The sequence below is a fragment of the Falco rusticolus genome, chromosome 5 (genome assembly GCF_015220075.1).
Source record: "Falco rusticolus isolate bFalRus1 chromosome 5, bFalRus1.pri, whole genome shotgun sequence".
In the NCBI taxonomy this organism is placed as follows: domain Eukaryota; kingdom Metazoa; phylum Chordata; class Aves; order Falconiformes; family Falconidae; genus Falco; species Falco rusticolus.
This window is the reverse complement of record NC_051191.1, coordinates 27879507-27898517: the sequence shown is the minus strand read 5'-3', so window position 1 is coordinate 27898517 and position 19011 is coordinate 27879507. Positions and strand designations below refer to the sequence as shown.

General features: G+C 47.6%; 1 protein-coding gene across 2 annotated transcripts in view; it reads left to right on the top strand.

Annotated features, from left to right (window-relative positions):
* The window catches only part of LOC119149429 (store-operated calcium entry regulator STIMATE-like), a 35343-nt gene that overhangs the window by 9286 nt on the left and 7046 nt on the right, over positions 1-19011 (top strand). Inside the window, exons 2-7 of one of the 2 annotated variants that reach the window (XM_037390675.1) lie at positions 4800-4848; positions 5799-5894; positions 7916-8037; positions 16400-16512; positions 17611-17694; positions 18703-18819. In XM_037390675.1, coding sequence (XP_037246572.1) covers positions 4800-4848; positions 5799-5894; positions 7916-8037; positions 16400-16512; positions 17611-17694; positions 18703-18819 — 581 coding nt within the window. The remainder of the gene's footprint in view (positions 1-4799; positions 4849-5798; positions 5895-7915; positions 8038-16399; positions 16513-17610; positions 17695-18702; positions 18820-19011) is intronic. The other variant, XM_037390676.1, reaches the window with a different exon arrangement.

Below are 19011 nucleotides of genomic sequence, written 5' to 3'. Positions count from 1 at the left end.
CTGCTTTTAGACTTCAGAGATTTGTCTGAAAGCTTGCCTATGCTTCCACTGGTGTTTTCTTCCCCTTAGAAAGATTGTGGGGGGAATGGGGGTGGAGGGGGAATATCTAAAGGTTCGTGAACTAGAACTAGTTTCCTGTTTAGTGATGGTGTGAAGAGGCACAAAATGAGATGAGGGGTCCTTACTGTGTGTGTATAGCATGCTTCTAAAGACTTAAAAGCAGTGACTTGCATGTGGGTCCATGAGGAGCAACTGTACACCTGAAAGCTGGGGGACCTGTGCGTTCCTGGCCTGTGGTGCAGCCCGGACTACTGTCCTAACCAGGCTTCTGGGTATCGGGCATTTTGGGAGGATCACTGAACTGTAGAGATGTGCAGTGATGCTGCTTCCTTGCAAAAGCCAGCTGGCTTTACACATGGACAAAGCTGAGGAGGGAAGCAGTTAAAATCAATGCTGTGGCTGGTAGCTGCTGGGAAGATGTCAGTTTGTGCTGTCAAATTCCTAGTGTCTTCTGGTGTCGACCCAAAACACACTAGTCTTATTTTGAGTCCAATTGGTTGGGGGCGTTCTCCCATCTTATGCAGCTCTGTACACCAAACTCAATATTTAATTGGTTGTAGGTGCTAGAACTAAACTATCACATGTTTCTTCTTTGCTTGATGCATGCATAAGCATGCACAGCTTTCTTAAAATAAATCTGAAGGGTGGACTGATCTGCCTGAGCCACGGTAGCAAACCCATGCCTATGGCCAGTGGAAAACTGAGTTGATTCCAGTGAGTTGAGACATGTTTTGAGAAGAGCAAAGGAGATGTCAGCCGTTCTCCAACCTCAGGCAGCTGAGCCCGTGGCTGTGCCCGTCATGGCTTGGCTCTCAGCAGGGCTTGGAAGAGGAGGGGGACACTTGCAGCTGCTGCTCAGCCTGTGGCTCCAGAGCCGTGCTGTCCTCCCAAAGCACAAAAGGAACAGTGCTGCTTCGAAGAGGGCTTCATCAGCTCCTTGAGTTTCCAAAGACCTTGTGCAACTTACGTGGATTTAACATCACCCCTAACCTCTGGGTCACAGCTACCAAATGACTCTGCCTGTTTGAGCTCCGGTAATCTTGGCTGGATTTTCTGGTTTCATTTGGAGACAGCCTGCTGCAGCTCTGCACAGTAAATGCCCTATTAAGCAGTCAATTATTTCTCTATAATACTAGCTTTTATCTTTAATACAACAGTTTTACTGTCTCTGATAATTACACAGTCTCGGGTAACTCTCTTAAATCTAATGAGGCATGACAAGCTGTGTTCAACAAGGCACTACACCATTAACTTCCTACCTCTTACTTGTCATCTTATCACACTGAATTACTGTGTTTCTAGCCTGAGTGGCTGTAGATACATAATATGTCACTTCTCATTAGGAAAATAATGAAAATCATCCCTGGTGCTTTTGTGGTCAGGCTAGTGGTCAGCTGGCTGGCCTGTGGCTTGCAGACCCCTCCAACAGCTTCTCTGCAGCATCGTGCTCTGCCCGGTGAGCTGAGCAAGCTTACCAGGTTTGGTTTAAATACTTCTGGCCACTTAAACTGCTTGGTTGGTCCATGGGTCTCTTGCTTATGGGTGGGTGAAATGCAAATGGCCCTTTGAAGGGCAGCAGTGATGATAGACCTTGTTGGTGCTGACGGGAGTCATTGCTGCAGGGATCTCTTGTGGTGGGATTCAGCTAGGTAAGGGAAAACAGGCCTTTTTTTCTGGACAGGGACAGGACAAAAATGGCTGCAGCAATGCCTGGTGTAACTTGATGTGGCTGCTGCCTTGTTACGCATTAATGGCGGTAGTAGAGCAGGTCATTGGAGTGCTGGTTTTCTGTGGATTTGAGAGTGGCACTGAAAACTCTGCCTGACCAAAGCCCTGGCGTTAGGTGGATCGTCTTTTCGGTACTTCTGAAAAGTCAAGGCTCCTGGCAGGGAAGTTCCTGCATCCTTCCAGGCTGGACCAGGAAGGCATTTCCTGGGGGAATGAGTCCAGGCTGTCCCTTGGGGCAGGTGGTAGGGCTCCAGCTGGCAGGCTGAGAGCTCATGTACAGCTGGACTGAACAGAACAGTTAATTACTGTCGAGATGCAGAACAGCAGAGAGCCCTTTACTTAGAAATCTGCTGTATCCAGCTAATGTTTTGGGGCTTCTTCCCAGCCTTCTGGCACATGGAGCTTGTATGAGTTGTGCTGTCAAAGCTGTGTGTTTCCTCACAGAGCAGGGGAGGAAGAAGCCTTGTTTCAGGTTATAACCAGAGTCATTCAGATTCCCTGTGTGTATTTTATAGGATGTCCATGGGACCAGACACTGTGGTATGCCTGAATTAGCTCAGTCCCTGGCTCTGAAAGGGCAGTTTTCACTTGGACAGAAGCTATTCAGTTCTCTGCAATTTCATTAACTGAAAGACTAGCAGGTTGAGTGTAAATCTGGAAACAGAGTGCTGGATACCAAGTTGTGTTTCAAATTATGCTGGCCTTAGCAGCAGTGTTAGTGATCTAAAATGGACCAGGGATGTTGCTTGTGCCCTGTTCCTCCCACAGGCAAGAGTTTCCTTACTGCCTATAGAAGTGCATCTCCTTACCCCACTAGAGAGCAGGCAGGAGCATGTGGCTCTGATGTCCCTGCTTCTATCTGTGCCACTTTAGGTTCCTGTCTGTCTTCACATCCCTAACTTGCCCTGGGAAGCATACTCATGTGCCAAGAACTGGCAGCAGTGAAACATGCCTTTGGTTGTAAATATGAAGGCAGTGGCAGATTACATGTTGTTGGGGGGATGAAGAAAGCATAGCTGCGACAAGTGGAAGGGTGTGTATCTGTTCTGGGTTTTGGTTGCTTTTTGAAGGAGCAGAGTAGGGTACAGGGCTCCCAAAGGCGGAGACTTAGTGATGATAAAATTAACTGATGGTCTGTTTGGGCTTCTGCAGTCTGCATGCTCATTGGTACTCGTGGCAGTGATCCAGGCATGGCTGGGATGTACAGAAGGATTTGGTGGCTAATGCTTATAGTTCTTGGGGTGGTTTCTCTGAGAGGGTTGTACACTGCACAGTGGTTCATGCCTGTGTCTCCTGCTGCTTTCAGGCTCCTGGTTTCACTGCTAGGTGGCACCACCAAGCAGCTGCTCTGTTAGCATCCCTGGCCAGACTCTCAGAAGTTAGAGAGGATGCACTGAATAACTGGGGTTTTTTTCCCGTTTCCCAAAAAAAAAAAAAGTCACAGCTCATTGTTCCTCTGAATCCTGTTTAAGCTGGCAGTATGCTTGGGAACTGATGGTGGCAGATTTAACCTGCTTTCCCTCTTAGGCTCATTAGCACTGGTGAGGAGGAGAGTGGTTCCAGCAGCAGAGGCAAGGTCTGGGATCTGCGTCTGCCTGAGGTTTGGAGGCAGCACCCCTAACGATGGGGTCTTAACTCTAAATGTAGCTGTTAGTAGCCTTACTGCAAAGCAAGTCAGTCCACTGAATGCCCTTTGCTTCTGGTGGTATTTTTTAGTCTAATTAAGAAATCTAATGTAGTGGAAAAGCCTCTTCCAGGTCTGCTTGTTCCAGAGCCTTGGTACCTGCAGGTTTGAAGGGAGAAGAGCTGGCCTGTTACCTGGTATTTTATAAAACAGACTCCTAGCTGGAGTGACAGCAAAGCAGTCAAAAATGACTTCTCCATGGGATGTGGTACTTGGTACGTTTCCGTTAGCAGCTTCTATTTGTTGTGCCTGTAAAAGCTGGTTGAACCCAAGGAGAGCATCAGATCTCCCTGGCAAACTAACTGGGACCGTTTGAAATGCTTCTGCAATGCTCAGTCCCCACTCTGAGCAAAACTAGGTAAAAATCCAACTTGCTTTTATCTCCAGGTAGTAACTAGAGAAAGCTCAGGGCAGCAACTGCAACAACAGACAGCACTGGAAGACCCCTTAGAAAAGGACAGGTGTGAAGGGCTGCAAGGAGCAAACTCCTCTCTGGCCAGAGGGACTTTACTTAAAGAACCATGGAATATTTTGGGTTGGCAGGGACCTTTAAAGCCTGTTGAGTCCCATGGGAGCTGGAGCTCCAGCAGGGACATCTTCAACTAGACCAGGTTGCTCAGAGCCCCATCCAACCTGACCTTGAATGTTTTCAAGGGCAAAAGAGTTGCTTCAGGTATCTTTTTTTAGGCATATAGTTGGTGGTACTGAAGCCACGTGTCCGAGTACTGCTCCACAGAGGTAGCCAGTGGGCATGTGAATTACTGTGTAATGAAATAATGTTTTAATGCTAGTCTGGCACAAGCTTGGAGCCATGCCAGCTCGCAGGCTTTTGGGCAGCAGCACTGGTACCTTTATGCTGGAGTTATCTGCAAGGTCCTGTTTTCTCAAAGGTCCTCTGGTCCTGTTAGCTGCAAGGAGGAGGTGGCTTTATTGCACTGCTGTGACTCAAAAGTTTAACGGACTCTTGGGCCGTATCATTTTACTGTTGCTACCATAACTTCAGTTTGCCTGGAAGAATTATTCAGGCTTGTTGGTAGTGATGAGGCCTCCCTAGCTTCCCTTAGGTCACTTCCATGGCATGAACATGCTGCTGCCGAAGGATGCCAGAAGCCCACACCTCTTCTCTTCTTCCTTCCACCCGGGAGGGCATGCATTGTTGCTGGTTAGTTTGAAGCCAGGTCCTTTGGCCTTGCTCAGCTTTAGGCTGGCCAGTGCTGAGGGTCCCCTAGATCTTTTGACTGCCTTTGCGTTGAAAATAGCTGCAGACTGCACACGTGTATTGGTTCAGCTCTGCTGATGAACGTAACTTCTCTAATTTTCTTCGCAGTGAAACGATTTAAGGAACCAAAGGAAGAGAGGCGTCCCTGGAGGATATGGTGAGATTTTTAAATTGGAGCTTGAAAACACCATGTATATGTAATGCTATTTTCTCTTATACTAACAATCTTCTAGGTCCTTTGGGTACCCGGCATGGTATTCAGTCATTAAATGAAATGTTCTGCTGTTGCTTCCCGTGGAAGCCTCCATAAAGCAGCCAGTGCTCCCTAGAAGTAAAATTCCCTGCCGAGCTCCTCCAGAAGAGCTTGTTTCTACTGTACGTGATTGAACAGAGAGGTTATGGTCCCCTCCAGTCCCCTGGCGTACCTGCATGGGTCTCTCCCCCAGACAGGGTCAGACTTTGTTCTTAAATTCAACGAATCACTTTGGTGCAGCCTGGCCCAGCTCAGGCTTGGGCTGGGCGAGGTGTCTGGCTGTGTGCTGATGGGAGGGAGCTGGGCATTGCTGGTGGCTTCAGGCACTACGAAGCCGCCCTGGGCTGCAGGATTTGCAGCCTGCTGAGAGGAATGGGTGTGTGGTTGGGATCAGCGTGTGGTCAGGCTGGCTGAGCAGCATGGATCTACCAGCTGACGTTAGTGATGAAGTGTCTGCTCAGTTTGGTTCTTCCTCTAAAACAGTTTTAAGAATTCAAACCAATTCCCTGCAGATGGGTGCAAAAACTGGGAGTAGCTGAATACCTTCCTTGCCCCTGCTGCTGGCTGGAGAAGCGGCAGCTGGGCTGTGTGCGGGAGCGTGAGCTGCCTGCACTGCTGAGGTTTAACCCGCAGCAACATCTGCAAGATAGAGCAGCTACGTGCTGAAATGGTAGCTTTTTTTTTTTTAAAGTATTTGGAGTTGGCCAAACTTCCCCTTTTTTGCCACGTACAGCTCCTTGGGCATCAGGAATGCCTGTTGGAGGAAGGCAGATCCATGCAGGACCTTTGCTTGGGTGACTGCTCTGCTGCTGGTGCTCCAAGGCACAGATCTTTTTGTCTTCCCCCCCCCCCAGGTTTTATGATACCTCCAAGCAAGCAATAGGTGCACTCTTCATCCACTTTGCCAATGTTTTTCTGTCGGATCTCACTGAAGAGGACCCTTGCTCTCTGTAAGTACAGGAGGTGCTGGCGTTCATGCCCTACATCCGTAAAAAGAAGCAAGAATGTTGGAAAATGTCACACGTGGTAGAAACTGAAGCACTATGTGCACTGTGTGGGGATAAACCATGCTGAGCCTGTTTTGTCTTCTGCTTTTTGCAGTCTGCTGCTCTGATGGAGATGCAGCAGTGCAAGCATGCTTTCTGATGATTAAATGCACCTTGAAATGTGTTGGCAAAAAGCTGCAGTAAACAGTGCAATGGTGTCTTGTGCAGCTGCAACTGTTAAGTATGCCGTTTGCACACGAGACTTTGCAATTTGATTGGTCTCAAAGCAGTATTGAGAATGCTTCCCGAACTGTGTGGGTGAAGGCCTTTGTCCAATGTGGGAACATTTTATTTTATTTTTATATTTAGTTGCACCTACCACACGTATTCCTGTAATCCTGTTTGGGGGGTTTCTAAGCCAGGCTTTGGGACTTAATGTAGATGTGCCACCTATACTTCAGACCAGCCACTCTGCAGCTACGTATTTAGTTTCAGAATTAACTTTATCTTGTTTTGAGAAACTCCTCTAGGCTTCAAAATGCTGCTGAAAACCTTCTGGCTCATCTCCTTTTTCTCTATGGAAGTGCTACACCTTGATACGTTTCTTTGAACAGGCACAAATTTGGCTGGGGCTAAATATAACCTCTAAATGATTTATTATTGTTTTTTAAACACAGTGTTTTAAAATAAACCTTTTCATGCCTATGCTGTGCCCTTCAGGGATATTTTTTTATGTTGTGGTTTTTTTTTTTTTCCTTAATGTGTGTTTTATATTTCCCTGTGCCACCGGACTTGTCATCCTGAACCAGGCAGCTTAAAACTCCACAGCCTTGTCCCTGGGCTTGGAGGCTCATGTGCTGTGTGTCCCGCCCAGGATAAATCGCCAGAGCCTCATGTTTGTATCAGAGTACTCCTATTTCAGCAGCTTGAAACTGTAATAAGATAGTCTGAGACTTTAGATGTAGAAAACATAATGTCATGTTTTCAAAGTGGATATCAAAAGCAGATTGTTATTTTTCAGCCTCTTTATCCAGAGGAAGTATCGAGTTCTAGAAAAAGAAATGTTAGTTCCTGTAGCTCTGTGCTCGGTTTTTTCTTCATGCTGTGGAAATCTGGCCTGACCTGGCAGAAAATATTCCAATAATGGAAAACTGGCCAGAAAAATTAGTTGAGTGCAATTATTTTTTTGCTTTTTCTTCTGGAGTTTGTTAAAATACCAAGCCTTGGATTAGAGCATGGACCCTGCAATCCCCAGAAGGTCCCTGCATGTCTCCTGCCTCTGGCACTCTGCCTAGCAAGGTTTAAACATCCTGTGGAGCAAACCCATGGAGCCCAGATCTCCCGGTGGGGCTGGGTTCGGCTCCGTGCTCAGCAGTGGGGACCCTGAACTGAAGGATTTTGGGGACCCCGGGATGCCTGCTGTTGAGCCAGGGCTTGTCACCTCTCCCAGGACATCCTGCCCCTCAGTGTGTCACTACTCGTAGGACCCTCCTGCAGCTGCTCGTTAATGAACTTTTTGCCTCTTCTGCCACACAGTTTGCAGAGCAGCTGCAGTTCCAAGGAACTTCCATTTTCATGTATGAAATTCCAGAAATGCTTGGTTCAGTTTCCCTGAAACTTGGGATTTCATCCTGATAAGAACAGAAGGTGCTGCAGGTGGAAAGCCTTCCTTAACTGGGAGTAACTCCTGAGGAAGGGTAGCCCAGGAATGATTTAATGCTATATTGAATCAATGAGCAATGCTAGAGAGTTGGTGAAGCCTACTCCCTGGTCTACTAAACAGGATTTTAAACTAAGAAATAGCTGGTAAGGCTATAGGAAAATCCAATAATAGTACAAGTTCACTTCCTCTCTCTTTTAAGTGGGGATTTTTATTTTTTTTTTAAATCTTGGGGTGGGTTTTTTTACAAGTTCCCATATTGAAATAGAAGATTTTGAATAAGACTTAAACACAACTGAAACTTGACTTTTTCCTTTGCCCTTAGCTACCTTATTAATTTCATCCTCGATGCCACACTGGGGATGCTGCTGATCTGGCTTGGCGTGAAAGTTGCCTCCTGGATTGTGCAGCGTAAGAAGTACACGTACCTGGTCTTTGGAGAATATGGTAGGTGTTGGCTGCTCTGCACAGGGTGGCTCATTTGCTCCCTGCTATGAATGGGGAGAGGAAAAAGACACAAACTAGTTTGGGGATAAAACACGTAATCAGCCTGCTGCTGTTTATCCCTCCTCCAAGGAGCTGGTGGAGCGTGGTGGCCATCAGCGTGCTAAATGCTGGGACATTGCTAGGTCGCAGGTTCCTGCCAGGCGTGCCTGAGCCTAGCAGGGTGGTGATGAAAGGCTGAACGCTTCCTTGGGTAGGTAATATACCCAGGGACAGGCATATGATAAATTCAGGTGTTTGGGTCTGGTGGTGGTGACTTTTGTGGGGTTCTGTCAGGGTGGGTTGGTTTGGTTTTTTTACTAGCCCCTCCATCCAAAACATGGAGTTGTTCTTGCATTTGCCTTGAGCTGCAGTAGGTGTCAGCAGGACAGAGCCTGGTCCCAGAATGGAGTTCTCAAATGGCTTGTGGGGTTTGGGGGTGGGAAGGAGGTTGCCAGCCGATTTAAAAACAAACAAACAAAACCCCCAAACCAACAACAAAAAACCCCCCACAACTCCCCCAAAAAACCAAACCCCCCACAATTTTAAGTATGCCTGAGTCTGGCCTGTTTCTCCTTCAATTCCTGCCTTGAGATGGAGAAAAAGTTTTAGAAAAAGCTTTTTCAGCCATCCCCAGTAGATGGTAGCACTTCTCTTCAGGACGAGCAGAGCCAGCCTCCAAGAGAGCAGTGCTTCGCTGTGGCCGGCAGGGCAGGGGAAAAATTAACCCTTTGCCTATTTAAAGTTATATCTACTATACAGAGGAATTCACTTTTACTGCAGAAAGTACATCCTATTCATGCCAAAACTTTAAGACCTTAATCGTTAAGTCTGTTCTGAAGGTAGTCTCGTTCCTTTCTGGTTTTAGGAGCTGGTCTGATAACTGAGCTGGTGAAACTTGGACCAGACTAAGATTAGTTTGCAGGTCCCACTGCCTGGTGAGCCTGTACTTGGGCTCGCACTCAGCATGTGTGAATGGGTCATGGCACAGGATGAAGGGGATGGCTGGGTTTGAGGTAGCAGGAGCAGCTATGGACTGGGAATAAGATGACAACTGATAGGTTGAAATGATGGGCCGTGGCAAGGCCAGCTCTCATCAAATCTGAGAGTGGCTTTAAAGGCTGCAGTGGTCTTGAGAGCAGGTTCAGCATCCTGACAACATGAATTTGGTGGAAGCTATCTTTTTTTCCTGCCTCCCCATCCCCAATGGATCTTTCTCAAAGAGATGAGGAGCCAAGCACAGAGCACTAAAGTCATTCGGATGAGGTGGCAGAGGAATCCAGATATTCCAGATTCGGGGATTGGCATTTTTCCCTGTTTTGAGCAACAAGCCCCACTGCAGCTATCCCAGAGCACAGCTTCAGATGCCACGTCTGCAGTTGAGCAGGAGCAAGGAAACGTTAGTCTACTGACAGCTTGCTTTAACCTTACAGAATGATAATGAACTTCCATTGAGCTGTAGCTGGCCCCTCGTGAAGGCTGGCTTAGACTACAGAAACAGCTCACTTCTCTGAGGAAATCTTGCTTTCATTAATAAAAAAAGTTTCTGCTGTTGCTTGAATTTAGCTCTTGAATTGAGGATTAAATATCTCATCCGCTGAGCACAGTTCTTGGTGCAGCTCTCTGGCCAGAATGACCACACTGGAAAAGTTAGGTAGGAGTCGAGTGACATGTCCAGCGCAATCCTGCTATAGGGCTAGGGAAGGAAAACACTGCTATCCTCATCTCGGGTATTAAGTAACTTCCAAAACAGTTTGGAAGATGCTAGTAAACTTTGTACAGTTTGATACAGGTTCCAGAAATATGATTCATTTTCTGGTCTAATTGTTGTACCGGACTTTATGCTGCTTTCCTCAGTTCTCTTGAGGAGCAAAAGCATCTTGTGCAGTCCTGCAGGGGAAGAAGGGCAGGATGCCAGGGAAGCACCAAATCCATGTTGCGGACAGTGGTGAGTACCATTGTTCCAACCATCAGGAAAGAACAGGTGTGTCTTTTGTCCAGTATAGCCAGTGCCCATCTACCTGCGTGGTCTTTGAGCAAACAAATGTTGCAGCTGCTTTCTTTCTGACTCTCCAGCTCTTGGTTGCATCCCTGCAACTGATGCAGACTGCCACAGTTCTCCTTTGGCTTGGGTTCCAGCAGTCCCTTCTGCTCAGCTGTTGGTAAACCTGTCTCCATGGCCCTGCTGTGACTGCAATAGCTGCATTAATGGAGAAGCAAAGAAAAGGGAATGGAAAGCACTTAAATTTATGCTGCTATTTTAAGCATCCAGCTGTCCAGAACTCTCTAGAAAACTCAGTTAGTCTCATATTTACCAAGCCCAGGAGACAGCTATTCTGAGATTAGCTTCTCTTGTGCCTGAGCTCTCTGCCAAAGACTGCTGCAGACAGGAACAACCTGGTTTTTAGCTAGTGGAGTGTCAAAGGCTCCCCTGTCTTTGCCCAGCAGCTCTTGATGATTCTTTGGACTGCCTCTAAGCACAGGAAACTGTGTTTTACAAGGCTGTTGTTTCTTCTGAAGATGCTTGGCTCCTAAGATCAAAGACTGGAGAGGTTTGTTCTTCATCTTGGTTGAAGTAGGCTGGGGAGATTGGTGGTTGCCCTACACGTAGCCAAAGCTAACAAACTCCACAAATGCTCTATGCACCAGTGGTCTAGCAGGGGAGCAGCAGGCTGTGTCTGTAGGCGCTCTTCCTGTACGGGACTTCTACAGGGAGGACAGCAAAGCAGAGTTTAAGCTGCAAAGGACTTGGGAGGTGGGTACCCAAGGTCTTGTAGGTGCTGCTGAGCCTATGCGGACTGAGCAGGGGAGATGCTGGCTGGAGTCAGTCTGGGCAGATCAAATCTGGTTCAGCTTTGGGTCCCACTTTGAAACTGCTCCAGCCCTCTTCTCTCTCCCTCCCCGATTCCCACAGCAATGAGCAGCTCCCTGGAGGCAACCTCTGGATGGCTGTAGTGTCCTGGCATTTTAGTTGTGTCTGAACTCCAAAGCATTACTTTAGAAATACTGGAGTATTCCTTTTAAGTAAGCAAATGCTATGAATTTGCATTAAGAGATGGTTTCTGCAATGTGCAAGTAATGCTCTAGAGGAACATTAAGAAATGAGGGGGAGAAAAAGACTGTGTTCTTGCTTGAAAATGTCTTTCTGGATGGCCATCTGGATGCTGACTTGTGTATGACTGTGGTTTCAGAGCTTGATGCTATGTGCTAATTCACTGTCTGGAAATGGAAAGGCACGTTGCTTGGAGGCCTGTAAAGTCTGTTCAGTGGCCTGCTGAACTCTGCTGGTCAAATTTATAGGAGAATATGCTTTGTGCCAGCTGCTGAGTTTAACTGAGGACCTGTGTAGGCTGCTTCTGGCCCTGTTGTGATGGTGTACAAAATTTCCATAACAAATATTCCCACGTCCTGGAGCAGCCAAGGGAGCTGGCTGCTAACGCTTGAGGAAATACTGCTGAGAATAACTCTAACCTGCGGGGCTGTCTTGTCCTCAGCATGCTTGGGCTTTCCACCCCTAGGACCAGGGAGGAAAAGTAAGGAGAGAACCAAGAATCATCCTCAAATGGTCGAGTGTGTGGGCAGGTCCCTTGTTCTGAGCAAGGATGCAAACCTTTGAATGCCCTGGATGCAGTGGCAGTATCTCCAGGGTCCGACAACCCAGAGCAGGGCTGTGACGCTGCAAACTGGGCACCGATTCCTGTGCGCTTACTTTCAGTTCAGATGCAGAACATGCCAGAGAGGGTCTGGGATGCCCACTGGTCCTGTCTGGCTGCTCTGATGTGTTAGGTTCCATTCTCTGAAAACTTGTTCTTGCCCTCCAAGTAAGCACTTCTGCACAATTCAGATGCTTTCCTTCTATTTCTTACCCTCCTCCATACTTGACACGGATAATTAGATCCCTTTGTTTCGGAAGTACCATTTGAGTATCTCTTAAGAGGCTTTTATTGACTTTTTCTACCCCCATCATGTCACACAGACCAACTTGCAGTGCTTTCAAATATTTGCTTTTCCTCAACCCACCCCTGAACCCTCCGCTTTGGCTGTGGTTAAGCTTTTTCCTACCTGCTCAGTGCACGCACAGTCCCCAGAAGACTGTAAATAAAGCAGCCTGGCAGGAACACGTGGGCTATGCTGACAGCTTCGTACATTAGGCAGCCTGCAGGATTAAAACTAATCCTGTTGTGTAGTAACAGCTCAAATACCTCAAGTAGCACTGCTTTTACTCGGCAAGCAGTTGAGCTCCTACGCACAAGCGGAATGAGAGACATGCGCTTGTGTGCGGCTGCTGCAGGCACTGGTGTCCTAGGTCTGCACCGAGGAAGTTTTGCTGATGGTGGGGAGCACCAGCAGCGCTGCTGGAGGAGAACAGTCAAAATGCAGTCCGTACATCCCTCAGGGTGAAGGTGAAGTGGTATATTTGTATCAGGGTGGGAGCTGGCTGTAAGAAAGTTTGAGCAAAGGGTGGTTGTTAAGCTAAAGGGAGAGGCTGATGGTGGAGTTGGTGTGTAGAGCTGAGATGCCCTCAGTTACCTTGCAACTAGGAATGGAACAAGAAATGGAAGGTCTTCAAAGGAAGCACGATACATGTAATCTCCAACCAGGTGTTGCATGTGTGGGCTGCAAAGATCCTTTGGGCCAGTTCCCCACTATCCTGCAAGGACAGGGAATCTCTGAATGCAGGAAAGAGGGGGGCATCTTTTTTTTCCTCTTTTTTTTTTTTTTTTTTTCCTTCCAGGTAGGAGATTGGTTTTTGCTGGCAGTCTTGTTTGGCAGAAACAGTCTTGCAGGCACTTACCTAAATAAATAAAAAAACCTAAAATAAATGTGTAACGGAGGTAGTTCATGTAAGAAGAATCCTCTCCCATCCATGGAGCAGGGTACCTCTGGACAGCACTTGATCCATTAAAGACACTAAGAGGGGATGCCTCTGACTGGCTTCCTGTAGGAAGCCAGCACCTAAATGAGGTGTGTGGTTAGCTGGGTTCAGCTCAGATTTTCCAGCCTTGCTTCCTAACTGTGGGAGGAGATGTGGTCAGCCCGTCTTATGGGCTTGTCCAGGGACTACACCAAAGGTTCCCTCTTCCCTGACAAGATGCCAGTAGATTGTGACTTGTATGTTACTGGCATTAGTCATGTGAATTAGTGGTGAGTTAAACTTGGATGGTGCCACTCAGAGGTGGATCAGTGGTCCTTGGATGACTTCAGGCTTGCTGAGGTAAGGAGCAGCTGGCTGAACTCCTTGGTGAAGAGGAAACAAGCCAATGTCTGCTTATAGCTGAAGGCATCCTTGCAGCCCTGTGGACTGTGCTGCTGTTTCGTTGTCATCTTTGTCCTGAGTTATTGTGGTACGGAGGAGCCTCCTGTCCCTGGGAGACCAAGGCACGGTGAAGAGTAACTGTGGAGACACCCTCTGACCTTCCTGTCAGGGGGTTTGAGTTAAGTCCTGTTTTAATATGTGTGCTAGAGTGGATTCCTGTACAGAAACATCTCATCCCATAGTCTGGAAACAAAGCTCAGAATGGAAAAAGAGGAAGAAGAGGATCCAAAACAGCAGCAGTTTTGAGCTGCGAAAGGTGATAGAGCAGATGGCCAAATCTGGCCTCCGTGTAGTTCTATGGGTCTCTCTCCATATCCTTCCATTGTCTACCCTGGACCGTGTAAGAGGTGCTGATGTCCTTCTGATTGTGGAGGGGGTTCACAGCATCTCCTGCAGGTGACACAGAAAACACCAGAGTGAGAAATAAGAATATGTGATGCTTCACGCTGTGATGGAGGCTCCTTTGCCAAGGTGGGATGTGGAGAGCAGTGGGGGTGCAGCTCTGTCCTGCTTGGGTAGCACAGGCTTGCACATGCCCTGTCCATTTAGCCGGTGAGCTGGTCTAACTGGGGCAGACCTCTGGTCTTGAAAAAGTGGGCTTCCCTTGGTGATATCTTGCTGTTACATAGTAAAAACTGTTCTCTAGCAAAGGGAGGAAAAAAGAAAAATTCCTTTTCCAAAGGTTGTCAAACCTCATGAAAACTCAACCAGGAATGTAATAGCTTTCTTGCGAACTGAAAGTGAAGGGAAATTTTTTGGGGGGGCGAGGAGCTGTTAACCTTGGATTTATGGGCAAGTCCTTCCTAGGATGGATGAAGGAGGTTGTCTCTTCTAATGTCTGTGTATCAGCCTGATTAGCCAAAACCTGGCTAGGGTGGCTTGGTGCCCAGTACGCAGAAGTAAGAGCCATAGTCTGCTGTTTGTGGCGATAAGTGGTCATGACCTCCTATCCCCAAAAGGGTGTGAGGGGGCAGGTATTTGGGAGACATCTCAAACTGGCTGCTGCTTTTTAGGCAAGCTGAGATGAGGGATGTGTTCCACAAGTGCCACTGTGACTGCAGTGCAGAGGAGCCGACTTGCGAAGGGTGCTGTGGCTGTTAGCCCTGTCTCCCCGCAGGGGACCGAGCACAGCTGACAACACAGAGCAAAAGGGAAAGAGTTCAAATGCAGGAAGGACATGATGGATATGTTTGTTTTCCTGTTTTGTTTGTACTCGGAGCTCTGATGGGTGATGGTAACCTGGAGGTTTGTAGGAGAATTAGTTGGCCTTGGGATAAGGGGCAAAAGCCTCCCTATACCTAACCTGTGCCTAAGACAACTGGGTGCCTGAGTCTCTCTGGAGAGGCTGCCTGTGCTTCAGGAGGATGAAAGCCCTCTGACACAGGCCTTTAACTGCCTGCAATGGTGTTCCCATCTCTTCTGCAGACCACCCATTAAGCTGCTGCCTGGCAGGGAGCAGAGACGTGCACTTGCTGAAATCCTCTGCGGGCTCTGCTGGTTGCGCTTGCACGTAACCTTCCTGGCTGCCCCCTCCTCCCCTCCGCCTGTGCAGTTGCCTGCTGCTCTGGTGCTTTCTGCTTGCTGTCCTCCCAGCTCGGCAGCCTCTCCGCACCCTTTGGCCTCCCGGTCCTTCCCTCTCCCCACCTCTGCTTCCTTCTCCATCGCGGCTTGAGCAATTAAAAATTTGGGATGCAAGGTGATCCTTTGGAGGTCTCTGGCATGGAGGCACTAGCTGGATGCCTGTGCTTCTTAGCTGTAGCTTTGTGACGAGGCAAATGTTTTGGTACTAACAAATGACAGAATGAGGGCAAATCTACATGCAACCTGTTTTGCCCTTGCTGGGAAGCTGGTCCCTCTAGAGCTGGGCTTGGATACCAGCTCTTACGAAATCCTGGTGTGTGCCGCTGGTCTCTGTGGCCGGAGGATTGGCACAGTGGTTTGGATAAATGCACTTTGGCCAACTGCTGGTGTTGTCTTCCCTTGCTGCATCTCCACAGTGTAGCGCTGAGATGAGTGGAACTGAGCTCCCAGCCCACTGCCATTCAGCAGCGCATCAAGTGTTGGAATCTCACAGGGGGTTGGGCTGTCACACACGAATGCAATTCCAAATTTTGGCCTGATTACACTGGAAACAAGTGTTGGCAAGGGTCGTCTTTATATTCGAGTGGTAAGAGGAAATGCTGCAGCTTTCCAAAGCCAGATACTGTAGCTCAGTTTTTGCAGACCTGAGGTATTATGATGAGCCTGGGAAGATGATAACCAGCTGGCAGGGTGCTTACAGAGGGCTGGAGCAAGCACATGTAATAGATACGGTACCATTATTGTTGTTAACAATACAAATATGCTTTTACTTATTACTTGGTGAGTACCCCATTGGAAACATTAACATTTAATTAGCATTGATTCTTCTTGAGTGAATTGCTCTAAAACCTGGGGCAGTGGAGCCCCTGTCTCTTGCTTAAACAGCAAATATCACATAACCAGCTGTTCACTTCATCAGCAAAAAAATTAGTTCTGTTTAGCACTGAAAACTTACACCTCTTGTATTGAAAATGGTGACCAGAAATTTTCAGGCTATTGCTGGAAACTGGGCAGGTAAGGCTTGGCAAGGAGAAAATTGCAGGTGATGTTTCTAAAGATTTATTATTATTTTTTATGGAGGAGTGTGCAGGATGCTGACTGGTCCTTGTATAGAGGAGGATCAATCCAGCAGTATCTTTTCTTGGGGATTGCTACTGGGATTAGCTTTAATTCAGAAGGGTCAGTCTGGCTAAAATGCTCCAGTACCAAACCTTGCTACCCCAGCCGTGTGCTCCTACAACTGTGGAGAGAAAATCTCTTTCCCCTAATTTTAGATGTGGTATTGTGTATTTGTCTCACCGCAAAACTTGCGATACGGAAGCACTTCCCTGTCCCTCTAATCAGCTCAGGTATCAAGCATGAGGCAACTTTTCTGCAAGGCTGTCTCCTCCTGTCCTTTGTCTCCGATTTAATGTGCCCTTTTTCTAGGTGACCCTCCACAAGCTGCTGCCTGGATTGGCCAGTGCATCCTCTACTTGCTGGTAATGGTTTTTGAGAAGACTGTCATCAGCCTTGTCCTGCTTATCCCTGGTTGGACAAAGGTAAGCTCCTGGGATGTATTTTCCTTGCCACAGCTGCTGTGGCTTGTTTCTTGTCAGCTTTGCTTTATTAGTGGTCCCCATCATCACAGGTCTTTAATCCTTATGACTTGTTGACATCCCTCTAATCATTAGCTATTACTTAAGTCTGTGGAAACATGACTTTCATAAGAGTTTGGCTTTTGACATGTTCTCTTGCTAGTCAAAAGCTAGTGGAATCAGATGCTGCTTTAATTTTCTTTTCCATCCTTGGAAGGATAAACTGGGCTGGGCTGGCAGCTGAGGTAGTTCAGTTCTGCCAGAGGATTTCTTAGTTATCTTGTCAAGTCAGTTCATGTTGTGATCCTGTGCCTGAACTAGGGGCACTCTTAGAGATTAATTTGGAAGAATTATCTATTCAAGTAGTAGTTGTTCTTCATTCCCCCAGCTGTTTCTGTATGTTAGTTCACGCAGCAGTAATTGTGTTGATCATGAAGTTCCTCTTTTAAAAAATAAAAAGAGTGGCACTTGTAGCTGCATACCTGGTGGCAGTGAGGTGTGGTGGGTGTATAAACCAGTTCTGCGAGTCTGTGGGGTAACTCCAGGTTTGAGTGCATTTACACGTAGTGCCTAGTACCTCTCAGGCTGGTGGGACTTGACTGAGGAGTTAAGCTCCCAGATTGCTGTAAATCTGTTCCTTTTCAGGGCTTGTCCTTCAAACCCAGTAGCCTGCAGTGCTCAGACTTGGACATGAACACGCTGTTCGGCAGCACGCACTGCTAGATCCAGAGATGCTGCTGGTTTCCTCTCCATGCTTATCGTGCATGGCTGGTGTCCTTATTTTGCAGCTAGGCTCCAAGGAGCCAAGGAAAGTCCCCCAGTTGTCACGGGTAGTTACACTGAATGACTAGCAGTACTTATTTCCTGCTCTGTACAAAATCATGTGTTTGGCAGCTGGGCTAAAGGGATAGCACGTGTAATCTTCCGAAGAGCTGGGCTAAAGCAAAGTCTGCAGAGAGCCCTAGTGAGGAGACTGCTGGTGTAAGAAGGCAACCAGTTGGCAGCGAAGATCTTATAGCAGAGCCGTTCAAATAATGCTTCTAAATGCTTTCTCCTCTCCAGCTTCAGCAGATCCTCCTGGGTTACATCCCAAACCCCCAGCTGGAGCTCGTCCTGGTCATGCTTGTTGTGCCTTTTATAGTCAATGTAAGTGGTGCCTCTGCAAGCACTGGGTGAGGTGGTTTGGAAGGGATGGCCCATCCCCATGGGGAGTGTGTACAGGAACTGGCTTGGGGGAAGCCTTGAGTAACTGAAGTGTCTTGGACAGGGTGGAGGGGAGTGGGAACAATTATCTTTTGTCACAAACACACAAATCTGTCGCTACTGTCCTGCCATGGTCTCTGTTCCCAATTCCTGTTCCCTTGTTCCAGCTGCTGGGTGGCTGACTCTTCGCCTCTTTGAAGAAAGCTGGGACTCATTAGCTGAGGGCTGCATCTCAGCAGCAAGCTACAGGCATGGAAATGCTCCAAAGCCTTTGAAATTCCTGTAGGATGGCTTGTCACTGGTGATCTGTGGCAGCCTGCCAATCTAGCCATTTAGCTAGACTTCAAATTGTGTTACAGCCAGGCGTTCAGGTTACCCAAAACTATTGATATTCTCAAAACTAGTTTGGCAAAACCTCTTTGAAAGCTCAGCTGTGCCCAGAATTAAGGGAGCCAGGAAAAGCCCTGACCTGCTGCTCAGTTCCTGCTGAGATGGGGGAAATGAGAACAAGGTGTGTGTCAAACTTTTTTTTTCAATGCATACCATGAGCATTGCAATGGTGCAGTATTAGTAAAGTTGGGGTTACCTGCCTCTGCTACCAGCCTCTCCACCACCCTAGACTGCATTTCCTGATTTGAAAGCAAACTCGGATTCTCAAAGAACTGACCAGGGACTGGTGCAGACAGAGCAGATGTCTCCGTGCCCCAACCCCCCCCCCCCCCCACCCCCCCGGTTTTCAATATCTATGGAATCAATAGGATTTATATGAGAAGAGACCTCAGGAATTTGACTCATCTGACCCCCATGAACATGCTTGATGCAGGGTTACTTTAGATATTAAATTAGGTTGGTCAGGGCTGGACATCTGGAGGAATCAAAAGGAGAAGTAATGGCTGTGATTCAAGGACTTTGGTCTCTGCAATCCATTCATGTAACTTCTTTCTCCCCAAGGCCATTATGTTCTGGGTTGTGGACAGCTTGATCATGAGGAAATACAAGCAGAAGGACACCCTAGCCATCAATGGATCCATAGAAACTCCTCGAGCTAGGAGGACTGAGGAATCTCAGGTAAGGCCAAGGATGTCCTTTGTTTGAGACCAAACTGCAAGCTTGTAATACGGTCGTGTGCTTTACCACAACATACCATCACCCCAGGTCTAGGCAGCTTGGTGCTTCATGAATGTGGAGGGTGACCTGCTAAGTAAACCAGCTTCCCGTGTTTTAGCTGAGGTCAGCAGAGGGATATTTCCTGGGAGGATC